We start from the raw sequence: 13,613 nt of genomic DNA on the forward strand, positions 1-13,613 counted from the left end.
TGCCCATCTTCTTGCCAAGTCAGCAGCCAGCATTTCTGTTTGTGGTTCTGGTGATTTTGCTGTGATGACATACGTAGTTACCTCAAAAACTCTTGCAAATGGGCCTAAAACTTCAATATGCTCACCAGATGCTTTAATCAGACTTGGCAGAATGCCACCTTTGGCCTGTGTTTTCAGAGGTATCTCCTCCACCACTGCCATCTTTCTGATGGGAGGGGGACATTGGAGAGAGCTCATGATGGAAACTGAACTGATTACAAATGACAAAGCTCTTTGATCACAGCCGAGATCTTTCCAAACTCTTTCTGTTTTCCAGGTAGCTAAGTGGACTCTCTGAGGAGGGGCTGCTCTGCTTTCACCTTGGCCCAACCATGAGGTTCTTCCTGCTCTGTGCCTACATGCTGCTGCTACTGATTTCCCAGTTGAGGGCAGTCAGCTTTCCTGAAGATGATGAACCCCTTAATACTGTTGACTATCACTGTAAGTAATCTAAAGAATACTCTTTTCTAAGAAGGAAGGGTTTTTTTGGTTTTGATTTTCTAAGCATATTCATTTTTAGAAAGAGGATTTTATGTCTTTAAAATGTTTTACATCCTCATTTATCCATAATCATTTCCTAGTGTCTGAAGAAAATGGGACAATTTAGTTAGGCACTTTGCTAAAGCAACCTATATATAGGTTAAATGTTTTCAGTTGAAAAGAAAAAGACCATTTGGTGATATTCACCATCTCTTATTCATTCATATTCAAGACCTTAAGTAAAGAATTTAGTTAAAACTCTTCTACAACTAGTATATACAGCTAATCAATGCTGTGTATCGATTCTTCAGCTCCGTAATCCTGACTGATGGTTTAGCCCATTTTTACTTGCAGATTCAAGGCAATATCCGGTTTTTAGAGGACGCCCTTCAGGCAATGAATCACAGCACAGGCTGGACTTTCAGCTGATGTTGAAAATTCGAGACACACTTTATATTGCTGGCAGGTAATTTTCCCCTCGTTGGTTTATTAGATTAAAATTCTTTTCTCTTGTGGTGCTTGCATTAATGTGTCTAGTTCATGAAAAACTAATATGTGATTGTGATCAAAAATTGCAAGTAGCCAAAAATACTCACTTGAGAAGAGTCAGCGTTGTGTACCAGGAACAAAATACAGCAAAAGCCTTCAGCGGTCCTATTTTATTACTGCAGTCAAGAAGGCAGACACCATTCTTTATTCCTAAAGCAGCAGGAGAAAAAAATTTTTTTTCTTTAGTCTTTTTTTAACTTGGAATTATTCAAAAAATATTAAAAGTATGTCTATGCTAATACTGAGTAGTGGTTTGACCCATGCCTGAAGAAAAGGGCTTTCTTCACTCCCTAACCACAGTGATATATAAAAGCATCTCACTAATGAAAAAGTACTCTTTGTTGACTTTGTTGGAGACAGAGAAAATCCAAATGATCTCTAAAACACAATAAAACCAGCTCTGTAAAAATAAAATAAGCAGCTTAACATTTTTATGTATTCACATGATATGACTTACTGCCTTGTTTCCAACAGGGATCAAGTTTATACAGTAAACTTAAATGAAATCCCCAAAACAGAAGTCATACCAAACAAGGTGAGCAACTGTAGTTGGCAAATTTATTTGCATTCCCTTAGAACTTGGGTAATGTCCCTCTCCCCTCAATATTTAAAATATTGAACTTTGGTTTTGCTTGATTGATGCAGAAACTCACATGGCGGTCAAGACAACAGGATCGAGAAAACTGTGCTATGAAAGGCAAGCATAAAGTAAGTAAAACAAACACACGATCACTAGATTGAGTCTGTATGGTGGCTTGAGCCCACGATGTAGGCATATGGAATGTCTAATGGCAGTGTTGTTCTTACTTTCTTTAGGATGAATGCCACAACTTTATTAAAGTATTTGTTCCAAGAAACGATGAGATGGTTTTTGTTTGTGGCACCAATGCGTTTAATCCCATGTGTAGATACTATAAGGTAAGTATATTTTATACAATGTGCTGTTTTTAATCAATTCTTTTTCCTCTACTGGTATGGTATTAGCGTCGAATCCTTTCTTCTATAAATCCAGTAATTTGTTTTATCTCTAACACTATGAAAGAATAAAGACAGAATTTTTCCCATAGAATTTCAGTACAAATAAAGCAGTATTGCCTTCAAACATGTACACTGAACAGATGTGACACTAGCTATTTATTTTTCTTTTGTAGTTGAATACCTTAGAGTATGATGGAGAAGAAATTAGTGGCCTGGCAAGATGCCCATTTGATGCCAGACAAACTAATGTTGCCCTTTTTGCTGGTAAGATTCTTTAGTGTAATGAATATAAATGATTAATGACATTGAAGGTGCAAGAGGAATTTAAAGGAAGGAGAAAAGCTCATAACCAGAAGAGCTACCTTGACATGAGTGTTTCAAAGACTAAAAGCTATGAACAGATTTTCAAAAAAGAGGAATTATAACTGAGCATACTATAAGTATTCTGACACTTGGCTCTGTTGTTAGGCCAGTGACCCTGAATAAGCTGAAAGTGAAAGTATTAGTCACTCGGTTGTGCCCAGCTCTTTGCTACCCCATGGACTGTAGCCTGCCAGGCTCCTCTGTCCGTGGAATTCTCCAGGCAAGAACACTGGAGCCATTCCCTTTTCCAGGGGAATCTTCCCAACCCAGGGATCGAATCTGGATCTCCTGCATTGCAGGCACATTCTTTAACCATCTGAGCCACCAAGGAAGCCTTTTTTTAATAAGTTGCTTAACTTTTTGGTGCTCCCAGTTCTCATCTATAAACTTAGATAATACGGGTCAACCTGTCACAAGTTGATTATGAACATCAGGTTTTAGATTTATTTGTATATATAGCAATGATGTCAGTGAAAATACTCCAAAGGATATAACACACTACATGGGAAAACATGGGCTTCCTAGGTGAGGCTGGTAGTAAAGAACCAGCCTGCCAATGCAAGAGACATAGATGTGGATTTGATCCCTGGGTTGAGAAGATCCCCTGAAGAGAGCATGGCAACCCATGCCAGTATTCTTGCCTGGAGAATCCCATGGACAGAGAAGCCTGGCAGGCTGCAGTTCATAAGGTTGCAAAGAATTGGACACAACTGAAGTGACTTAGCACACACATAAGATAACACACTTATGATAACTGTGGCTATTTTTATTTAAATTATAACCTTGGTTCCAGATGGGAAGCTGTATTCTGCCACAGTGGCTGACTTCTTGGCCAGTGATGCTGTTATTTATCGAAGCATGGGTGATGGATCTGCTCTTCGTACAATAAAATATGATTCCAAATGGATCAAAGGTAACTTTGAAGCCCAATATTGCCAAGGGTGGCAGGATGGGTACATGGAAATAGGAGCCCTGACATTGAAAAGTTCAGTGCATGACTTTATATTGTTAATTTAGAGCCCAGTACAAGCTGCCTTGGTTGGCTGCATTAGTGGGGAATGAGGAGACCAGTAGCTATATCTGGAAAGTAGATTTATATCTTAGGTGACCTAAAAAAAAAAAAAATCACCATTCTGTGTACCATTTGCCTAACTGAATGCAGGCACTGCTCCTTGCCCACTTCCTTCTGCCTATCCTGGAAAGTTTAACCCTGGGAATTGTTAGTTCATATCTTCAGAGTTATTTTGTTCTTTGGAGTCTAGAAATCAAGATTTTTAATTTTCAACATAAAAAGTTTCCTTTACTAGCTAAATAGGTTAATGAATACATCTGTTGAAACAAAGACCTTTGCTGTAGTTCAGTTCCCTGTAGGCTTTTTCTAGTCCATTAGCTGACATTAAAGACTCTGGGTTCCCTAAAGCTTCAACATACCCATAATGGGACTCCTGAAACTTGGTGGCGTGTCAAAGTGCTTGGCTTGAAAGTAGCAGTGTGATGTCTGTCAGTCATGCCTAGCAGTCGGGATATCATGCTAATTGAATTACCCTTTAGGAACCAGTTTGTTTTCACTTTCTGTTTCAGAGCCACACTTTCTGCATGCCATAGAATATGGAAACTACGTCTATTTCTTCTTTCGAGAAATTGCTGTAGAACATAATAACTTAGGCAAGGCAAGTATATGACTGTGCACTCGTATTGCATGGAATTGAGCCCGCCTTGGTAGGGTCTTTGCATGTTTTCCAGCACTCAGTGCATTTAGGGCCAAGTGCAGAGAGTTGTGTTGCTTAGCAAGAGAATAGTTGCTGGGAAATAACTGAACAATGGCCAGAGTGGGAACAGCAGCCTTGAGAAGGTTTTATTTATTTTTTCCTGTTACTACAGAGAATGTGCTGCAGGCACCCTTGAGCTATGGATGCTTCTTTAACTCTTTAGAAATCTATTAGAGCTGTTCTTTCTTAGTGTCGAAAGGCAGAATGGAAAGGAAGGGCCCCTGTTCATTGACGAGTATTTCAGTCCAAGTCTGTAAGATTCTAAAATATTGCATCTCCTTCTATGCCAGGTTTAAGGACGGTGCATTTCGTTAACAATATGAGAAGCTAAGTGGGGAATGAAGTATGGGAATGGTTTCCATCCAGCCAGGCAGCCCAGTGGCTCACTTCTTAGGGAGCTTGTTTGGTAGAACAGGAAAATGGCCCTCCTTTTTTGTTTTTCTCACAGGTAAATATAGTTTACATTCTTACTCTGCAGATCCCTAGAGGGAAGGCTGCTGGAGTCTTTTGAACCACATGTATCTTTTATCATTTTTTGTCCCTCCCTTATCTGGCAGCTTTTTGTTCCTGTTCTCCCTCCACGCTCACGATCCTGTTGCCTTGCTTTTGTCCCCTGGGCAGGCTGTCTATTCCCGTGTGGCCCGCATATGTAAAAACGACATGGGTGGCTCCCAGCGGGTCCTGGAGAAACACTGGACTTCGTTTCTGAAGGCTCGGCTTAACTGTTCTGTCCCTGGAGATTCCTTTTTCTACTTTGATGTTCTGCAGTCTATTACAGACATAATACAAATCAATGGCATTCCCACGGTGGTAGGGGTGTTTACCACACAGCTCAACAGGTGAGAACCGACCCCAGAGCTTGAGAAGGCGCTCTGTGTCTTGTTTGTGGGAACCCAGAACAGGTCTGCTGTCCCCTGATGCTCTTCTTCTTTTTCAGCATTCCTGGTTCTGCAGTCTGTGCGTTTAGCATGGATGACATTGAAAAAGTATTCAAAGGACGGTTTAAAGAACAGAAAACTCCAGATTCTGTTTGGACAGCGGTCCCTGAAGACAAAGTACCAAAGCCAAGGTAGGAACACAATAAAGACGGAAAGGATTTCTGTCTTTAACAAAGCCCTCTGGTCACTGGAAGCATGCATCCTCAGAGAGCAGCTGGGCCCCCCTCCCTCTCCAGGAAGGGTGTCCCTGTACAGCCCTGCAGATAGAAACGCAGTGACTGTGACTGAGAGCCTGAATGTGGAGAGCCCACAGAGTTTGTGGAAATGTTATTCATTCTCCTTCCTCTCTTAACGTTTTCTTCCAGAATAGACACCTTTTCCCTAGATACAAATTGTGAGGAGGGGAAAACTATTTTCCTTTCAGGCCTGGCTGTTGTGCAAAGCATGGTCTTGCTGAAGCTTATAAAACCTCCATCGATTTCCCTGATGAAACCCTGTCATTCATCAAATCCCACCCCCTGATGGACTCAGCCGTCCCACCCATTGCCGACGAGCCGTGGTTCACAAAGACTCGGATCAGGTAAGACTGGGCAGACACGCAGGCCTGCTCCCATTCAGTAGTCCCCCTTCCTGTTGGCCCCCTCTCTAACCTGATTCACCTCCTCTGGCAGGTACAGACTGACGGCCATCGCTGTCGACCATTCTGCCGGACCCCACCAGAACTACACAGTCATCTTTGTTGGCTCAGAAGCTGGCGTGGTGCTTAAAGTTTTGGCGAAGACCAGCCCTTTCTCTTTGAATGACAGCGTATTACTGGAAGAGATTGAAGCGTACAACCATGCAAAGTAGGTGTATTATACCAGAACGCTTTTTGGGACTTCCAGTGTCTGTTTCATCTAGTCATTTTCTTTCAGCCCTCTATATTAGCAGTGGTAGAAATGGTGGTGGTTAGTCGATAAATCATGTCCCACTCTTGTGACCCTATTGACAGTAGCCCACCAGGCTCCTCTGTCCATGGAATTCCCCAGGCAAGAGTACTGGAGTATGTTGCCATTTCCTTCTCCAGAGGGTCTTTGTAACCCAGGGATAGAACCCAGGTCTCCTGCATTGCAGGTGGATTCTTTACTTATTGAGCCACCAGGAAAGCCTCAAATTAGTAGTGGTTTGGCTTATTAGTATTGTGGTTTGTTTGTTTTTCTCACTGAAATAAAAACCCGGATTTGGTGTTTTCTTGAGTCTCAGGGTTTGGAGGGTGGACAGTGATACATTTAAAAATAATTCAGCCCTTGTTTGTCACCTGTGGAAAATGAGAATATTTTATCCCACCCCCTTACCTTACAGATCTATTTCAGGATGCTGTATCCAGAACTATGCTACAGCTGGTTGCAGATAGACACACACACACACATATACCCCATAATTCTTGCCACCACTGATATACAAAATTATATGAACCATTAAAACAAACGAGATAGATGAGAGTAATGGAGCAAGGAAGACTAAGGAGCGATCTAGAAATAGTTAGCACAGGAAGATTAAAATGCATTAGAACATTATCCTTTTTCTTCCCTATAGCCTAACGTGCTCTTCACAAATGCAATTCCCTTCTATCATCAGAACAGGAAGGCAATCTTTAAAAAACCCTTTGTCCAGCCTGAAATTTAACTAACCATGCAAAGCAGTAGAAGATGAATCACATAATTATTACATCCTAAACTGCGTACTTGCCTAGTTTGCTACTGAGAGTGTTCCTTAACACCTCCCCAGCTCTCAGTAATGGCAAAAACCAAACCTCACTTGCCTCGCCCAGTTCCTATAGCTCTTGACTTACTAAACCTCTATCTTGAAAATGTCTCCCACAATATAGGTGCAATGCTGAAAATGAGGAGGACAGAAAGGTCATCTCATTACAGTTGGATAAAGACCATCATGCTTTATATGTGGCGTTCTCCAGCTGCGTTATCCGCATCCCCCTCAGTCGCTGTGAGCGTTATGGATCATGTAAAAAGTAAGCTGGTGTTTCCTTCCTCACCCTGGGTTTTTCAGGATCATGACCTTTGATAATGAGAAAATTCAGGTTACCTTCTGTCTGGTTGCATACAGGTCTTGTATTGCATCTCGAGACCCATACTGTGGCTGGTTAAGCCAAGGGGCCTGTGGCCGAGTGAGCCCAGTGATGCTGTAAGTACACTTTGTCACAGTAACTGAGATCTTCTCCAGATGTGCTTCTGTCTTCTCCAGGGCCTCAAAAACTAGGAATTTTAGAAAAATTCCAATAACACTACTTTTCTTTTTTCTTTTCTTTCTTTCTTGCCTTTTTTCTGTTTTTGTTGTTGTTGTATGGGAGAAAGAAAAACAAAATCTGGAGCTATGACAGGGAAAGGAGATTGTAGACAGCATAATACTTAAGGGAAAGGGATAGATGGCGAGAAAGAAAACAATTCTCTTCTGCTCTCTTAAACACTGTAGTTACTAAATGTTGAATACAAATATTCACCTTAGCAAGCTATGTTGAAATGTCCATTTTTCCTCTCTCTGCTCATTCTTACTAATCTGTCTGTGTTCTTGGTTCTGCTCTGGTTGTCACTTGTGTTCCTATGAAGGCTGTTAACTGAAGACTTGTTTGCTTTCCATAACCACAGCGCTGGAGGATTTGAACAAGACACAGAATATGGCAACACGGCCCATCTAGGGGACTGCCACGGTAAGACCGAATCTTCCTTTCCCTCCTGATGCTTCTTTTGGACCACATTTGCACGTGAACATTATTTTACAGTCAGCCTTTTATAATGACTCAGTACACATGCCACCTAGCATTTAACTTGAACTTCGCAAAAGCTGAGCTGTTTGATCATGGGGATAAGTTAAAGAAGAATCTTACTTTTTTTTTTTTTTTTCCTTCGCCATTTACAATTCCATAGGAAATCTTAAGAGAAAGGTAGTCTAACCAGTAGGTTCATTTTTTAATTTATAGTCCTTTCTTTTAACTTTTTGAGTTAATTGGAATTCGTAAATTTTTGCTTTCTTTTGGTTACTTCTTACTGATTACTTGTTCCTTTAATTCTTTTAGAAATTTTGCCTACTTCAACTACACCAGATTACAAAATATTTGGCGGTCCAACATCTGGTTAGTTTTTTTCATTTTTTTGAATTAACAAACCTTTTCTTTCCTTCAGTTCAGCATTTTCAGCCCCTTCTCCCCTCCTTTTGCGCAGTTTGGCAGCCCCTCACTTTTGTGCTTTGACTCATAACCCCCTGATGGTCCCAAAGACTTTTTCTTACTCAGCACTTCACCTTGTGTAGCATGTTGATAGTCCATCATTGACCAAGGCACATCCTTTAAGAAAAATCCAATGGATTAACATAGGCTGCATTCCAGCTGCACGCCCGTCCACCTGAGCTTTCTTCTCTCACCCCTGTGCATCGTGAATGTTCCCTGCAGCCATCTATTTTTAATGGATGGCAGAACTTCATTATTTCCCCTTCTCTCCTCACCTTTCCTAAGACCTAGTAAACAAATACACATTTCCCCAGAATGTGTATTTATAAATTCTAGAGATCTCTTTTGGAATGGTTTGTGGTAATCCCTGGAACCTTTGAATGTTGTGATCTCAGTGGTGTGAAAAAGGTCCCCATCGAATGAAGCTGGTTTCTGACGTATTAAGATGTTCACTGGGTTCCCTGTGCTTCCCTGCCCCTGCCTTGTCTTCATCTGTTCTGGAGTCTTCATCTGTGACCCTTGTACCAGTCTGAATTTGGGTCTCTGGAGTTTTTGCCTAAAATCATATGCTTCCATTTTGATGGAAAATCTGCTTGGCAGAACTCAGTAATAGATGTGCTAAGAGGTTAAGCTACTCCCAATCCTATCACTGGTTCTAAAATTCACTAGCTGTTTCATTCCTCAGAGGGGAGAAAAGAATGGTAGATCCTATGTATCAGGACATCCTTAATCAGCTCATAAATGCCATTTCTTGTGCATGAGTTGCTTCTTACTCTTTGGAAAAAAAAACTCCACGGGCATTCTGGAAAGCTTCAGTGCTTCCCTATGGACAGTGACCCCTCAGTGCACTCAGGAATCTACAGATGGGCGGGAGGTCTGTGCTAAAGCAGGACAGCCTGTTTGTCAAGTCCAAAATCGAGTGTTTATGCAGAACCAACCAGGTGCTTTCTGATGAAGTTACACTCTAGGTTCCCCCATGAAAGATATACAGCTTCTTACCATGCGTCAAAATTATTTTTTAAAAATACACAAAAAAGAAATGAAATGATGCTGTCCCACAAAAAGATGAGGAAATCACAGTCTGTGGGATTCATATTACCTTTTCCATGAGTGTCATTAATCACCCCAGAAGTTTCAGTAGGAGTATTTTGAGTGTCTTCAAATTTGAAATCTGTGTAATGTGTCTTTATGATTAATTTTTAGTTTTTATTTCTCCCTTGCAAGAAAGGGATTTGGTATAATCTCCTTAGATGTGTTTTGATGAAATCCTCAAAACAGGCTTTCTCATAAAATTTGCTTAAACTTTACTTGAAAACACAACAGCCCAGTCAGAAACAATGGGCTGGCATTACCCACGTTAATAAAAATCTGTTTGCCACCACAGACATGGAGGTATCTTCATCTTCTGTTACCGCAATGGCAAGTATCCCAGAAATCACACCTAAAGTGATTGATACCTGGAGACCTAAACTGACCAGCTCCCGGAAATTTGTAGTTCAAGATGACCCAAACACTTCTGATTTTACTGATCCTTTATCAGGTATCCCAAAGGGTAAGGCCTCACCAGGGAACTCATCTCTCACTGAGTGGAAACCTGATTCCTAATATCTCTGTGGAGTGGGTGGAGGTGAACCCAGACGGAGACCCCTCTGCTGTTACCACTGCCTTCACGGGCCACGGTCGCTCTGGTTTTCTGTGGTTACGTGGAGTGCATTCCTTGACAGCAACAGAGGTAGAAAGCTGAAAGGGTTGGTGAAACAACCACTCGGACAATCTAATCCATGTTGGCTTCCGTCTGAAGAAGCTGGACCCCGCTGGATATCAGAAAATGCCGAGGGCCACCCGGGCAACATCCCAGAGCAAAACTCATTAATTGCAAATATCCTGATACTGGCTGTTCTATTTAGGAGCCTTTCCCAGTCTTTTGTTTAGCTACAGTTTACAATGTGATCTGAGAAGTATTGATATATGCCAGGCACCAAGTTGTTTGAATACCACAAGCTATAAAACATAACAGAGCACTTGTCCGGAACTATCATTTTCGGCCCATAATAGAAGCAGTTATCAAATAGCTGCCTGTTGAATTACCTTATTAGATCTATGACTCTGGGGGGTGGGGAAATCTATTCTTTAGTGCTTACTAAACCGTGGTATCAGGTTTCCAATCAGTTTTTATGGCAGTGCATTGTCATTTATGATTTACGTCTGTTGATTTTGGATTTTTATGTTTTCATTGTAAACAATTTTATAATCATTCTTCCTCTTTTGTTTTCTTTCATGATTCCATTTCTCTCTACTTTTCTTTGTCTTTCACATTGCCACTGAATTCCATTGCCCTCAACATTGATTAAAAACAACTAATGTTTGAAGGCCTTAGTACTAACCTAGAGCAACAGAATCTTCAATTCACTCTGACTTACCTTATTCTGGGATAGCTGTGTTTATAGCATGTAACAGACTTGGATACCTCTTAAACTAACATATCTAAATGTCTGTGGTTGCATTAAAAAAAAACAATAATTACAAACTAATTCACTCTTTTTCTTCTAGTCTAATTTAAATATTTCCTAAAATATCTCAAAACAATTGGATAATATCATTTAACTCTAATACATAGTATACTTCTTAGACTGTCTGGATTTTTTTCATAGCAGACAATTCAAGAGTGCTTCACTCCAAGATGGAATGCAAAAAAAAGCAAACAGGAAAGGTTGTATTTGTAGCTAACAGTGACTAGGCAGATGCTTTTAGTTTGTGAACAAATTATGTATTTTCATGCTAATTAAGAAGAGCATAATTGTCTTAGCATAATTATTTTATCAAAATGTGTATTTATATGGATTCCTACATTTCCCTAATCCCAGTAGCTGCCCTTTAATCCTGATTTATGAATTAAGAGAAAATCATGAGAAAGAAAAACATTTTATGAATTTAAAATGGGCCAGTTAGAAAATATATAATTTCTAGCCCTAATTTTAGATAGAAACGCTTAAAATTTTGTATGTTATATAACAACTATTTAAGAGGTATTGGAAGGGAAAAGACTAATACATAATACAGATCAATGGAAGAGTTATCCCTTATTTGTAGCAACTGTAAGTGTTTCTGGGGACCCTATTGTGATTAAAGAAAAAAATATGTGATTTGGGAGTCCACCTCACTCTCCAAGCTAAGCATATGGACCATGTGAAGGTAGTGTTGATTCAAGGCAAGCCATTTGCTGGCTAATACTGTTTTAAAGAAGCTCCTCACTCAGACTCTTTTCCTGTGTGTCTGTTGCAGGTGTACGATGGGAAGTCCAGTCTGGAGAGTCCAACCAGATGGTCCACATGAATGTCCTCATCACCTGTGTCTTTGCAGCTTTTGTCTTGGGTGCGTTCATTGCAGGTGTGGCAGTCTACTGTTACCGTGACATGTTTGTTCGGAAAAACAGAAAGATCCATAAAGATGCAGAATCTGCCCAGTCATGCACAGACTCCAGTGGAAGTTTTGCCAAGCTGAATGGTCTCTTTGACAGCCCTGTCAAGGAATATCAACAAAATATCGATTCTCCCAAATTATATAGTAACCTGCTGACCAGTCGGAAAGAGCTGCCACCCAGTGGAGATACAAAATCCATGGTCATGGACCATCGAGGCCAACCTCCTGAGTTGGCTGCTCTCCCCACTCCTGAGTCTACACCTGTGCTTCACCAGAAGACCCTGCAGGCCATGAAGAGCCACTCAGAAAAGGCCCATGGCCATGGAGCTTCGAGGAAAGAAACCCCCCAGTTTTTTCCTTCTAGTCCTCCACCCCATTCCCCACTAAGTCACGGGCATATCCCCAGTGCCATTGTTCTTCCTAATGCTACCCATGACTACAACACTTCTTTCTCAAACTCCAATGCTCACAAAGCTGAAAAGAAGCTTCAAAACATCGACCACCCTCTTACAAAGTCATCCAGTAAAAGAGATCACCGGCGTTCTGTGGATTCCAGAAATACTCTCAATGATCTCCTGAAGCATCTAAATGACCCAAATAGTAACCCCAAAGCCATCATGGGAGACATCCAGATGGCCCACCAGACCCTAATGCTGGATCCCGTGGGACCTATGTCTGAGATCCCGCCCAAGGTCCCTAACCGCGAGGCATCTCTCTACTCTCCTCCCTCGACTCTTCCCAGAAATAGCCCAACCAAGCGAGTGGATGTTCCCACCACTCCTGGAGTTCCGATGACTTCTTTGGAAAGACAGAGGGGTTATCATAAAAATTCCTCCCAGAGGCACTCTATATCGGCTATGCCTAAAAACTTAAGTTCACCAAATGGTGTTTTGTTATCTAGACAGCCTAGTATGAACCGTGGAGGGTACATGCCCACGCCTGCAGGGGCAAAGGTGGATTGTATTCAGGGAGCACCAGTGAGTGTTCACCTACAGCCTTCCCTCTCCAGACAGAGCAGCTACACCAGTAATGGCACCCTTCCCCGGACGGGACTAAAGAGGACACCGTCCTTAAAACCTGACGTGCCACCAAAGCCTTCATTTGTTCCTCAAACCACCTCCGTCAGACCACTGAACAAATACACTTACTAGGCCTCAAGTGTGCCCTTCCTTGTGTGGCTTTATCATGTCCATGTTGTTGAGAGGATGATATGGTTAAGAAAAGAGACTCGCTTGTATTTCAAGAGAACCAAGTGGCCAAAGAAACTCTTCCTAACTTTGGCAACATCAGAACTTGCCATATGTAGCTACTGCAGCAAGGCTTCTGTGTACTTGCTTGAAAACAAAGGAAGGTGCTGGTCATTCCATTTCTTTTGTTTGAAGCTAAAGAGATGTGTGGCTCTGAGGGGCTACCTGCCTGTAACCAGTATAAAGAGCTGATACAGTGCTCAGAAGAATCTGTCTGTGAGCAAATACTTGAAAATGGGTTCAACTTAGACTGCCATTTTGTGTGGTCTTCCCATTAAATGTGAACATTTTAATATGTATGCATTCACCTTGCCTCTTGCACAAATGTCAAAAAAAAAAAAAAGGTAATGTCTCAAAGAAACGAACTTGTAGATTACCAAACAGTTTGCTAAAAATTCAGTCTTTGACCCAAACTGTAGCATCTTTTTCACGTGTGGCATTTTTTTCCATGCCACCAAGGAACTGTGTTGCGTGTGCATGTATGCGTGCGTGTGTGTGTGAGTGTGTGTGAGTGTATGTGTGTTCTGTCCCCACTAGCGTTTGTTTAGGTGCCCATTGCATCTTTTTGTGGTATGGAGTTGTTTACATCGCGCATGACTGAACAAGAGAC

General features: G+C 41.3%; 1 protein-coding gene across 6 annotated transcripts; it reads left to right on the plus strand.

Moving 5' to 3' along the window:
• The first annotated feature begins 371 nt into the window (after window positions 1-371).
• SEMA6D (semaphorin 6D) lies at window positions 372-12,907 on the plus strand. Of its 6 annotated transcripts, none has more exons than XM_068963934.1 (18): window positions 372-480; window positions 874-985; window positions 1,543-1,603; window positions 1,714-1,776; window positions 1,885-1,986; window positions 2,220-2,310; window positions 3,203-3,322; window positions 3,991-4,079; window positions 4,800-5,017; window positions 5,116-5,247; window positions 5,541-5,696; window positions 5,788-5,961; window positions 6,984-7,124; window positions 7,220-7,297; window positions 7,720-7,820; window positions 8,187-8,243; window positions 9,721-9,888; window positions 11,619-12,907. In XM_068963934.1, exons 1-18 carry the CDS (start codon window positions 372-374, stop codon window positions 12,905-12,907), a joined length of 3,261 nt encoding a protein of 1,086 aa, XP_068820035.1. The 6 variants fall into 6 exon arrangements, with proteins under 6 accessions (XP_068820035.1, XP_068820036.1, XP_068820037.1 ...); XM_068963935.1 differs by having other exon boundaries at window positions 7,759-7,820; XM_068963936.1 differs by lacking the exon at window positions 9,721-9,888 and having other exon boundaries at window positions 7,759-7,820.
• Window positions 12,908-13,613: the final 706 nt, after the last annotated feature.

The sequence above is a fragment of the Capricornis sumatraensis genome, chromosome 2 (genome assembly GCF_032405125.1).
Source record: "Capricornis sumatraensis isolate serow.1 chromosome 2, serow.2, whole genome shotgun sequence".
NCBI classification, from domain to species: domain Eukaryota; kingdom Metazoa; phylum Chordata; class Mammalia; order Artiodactyla; family Bovidae; genus Capricornis; species Capricornis sumatraensis.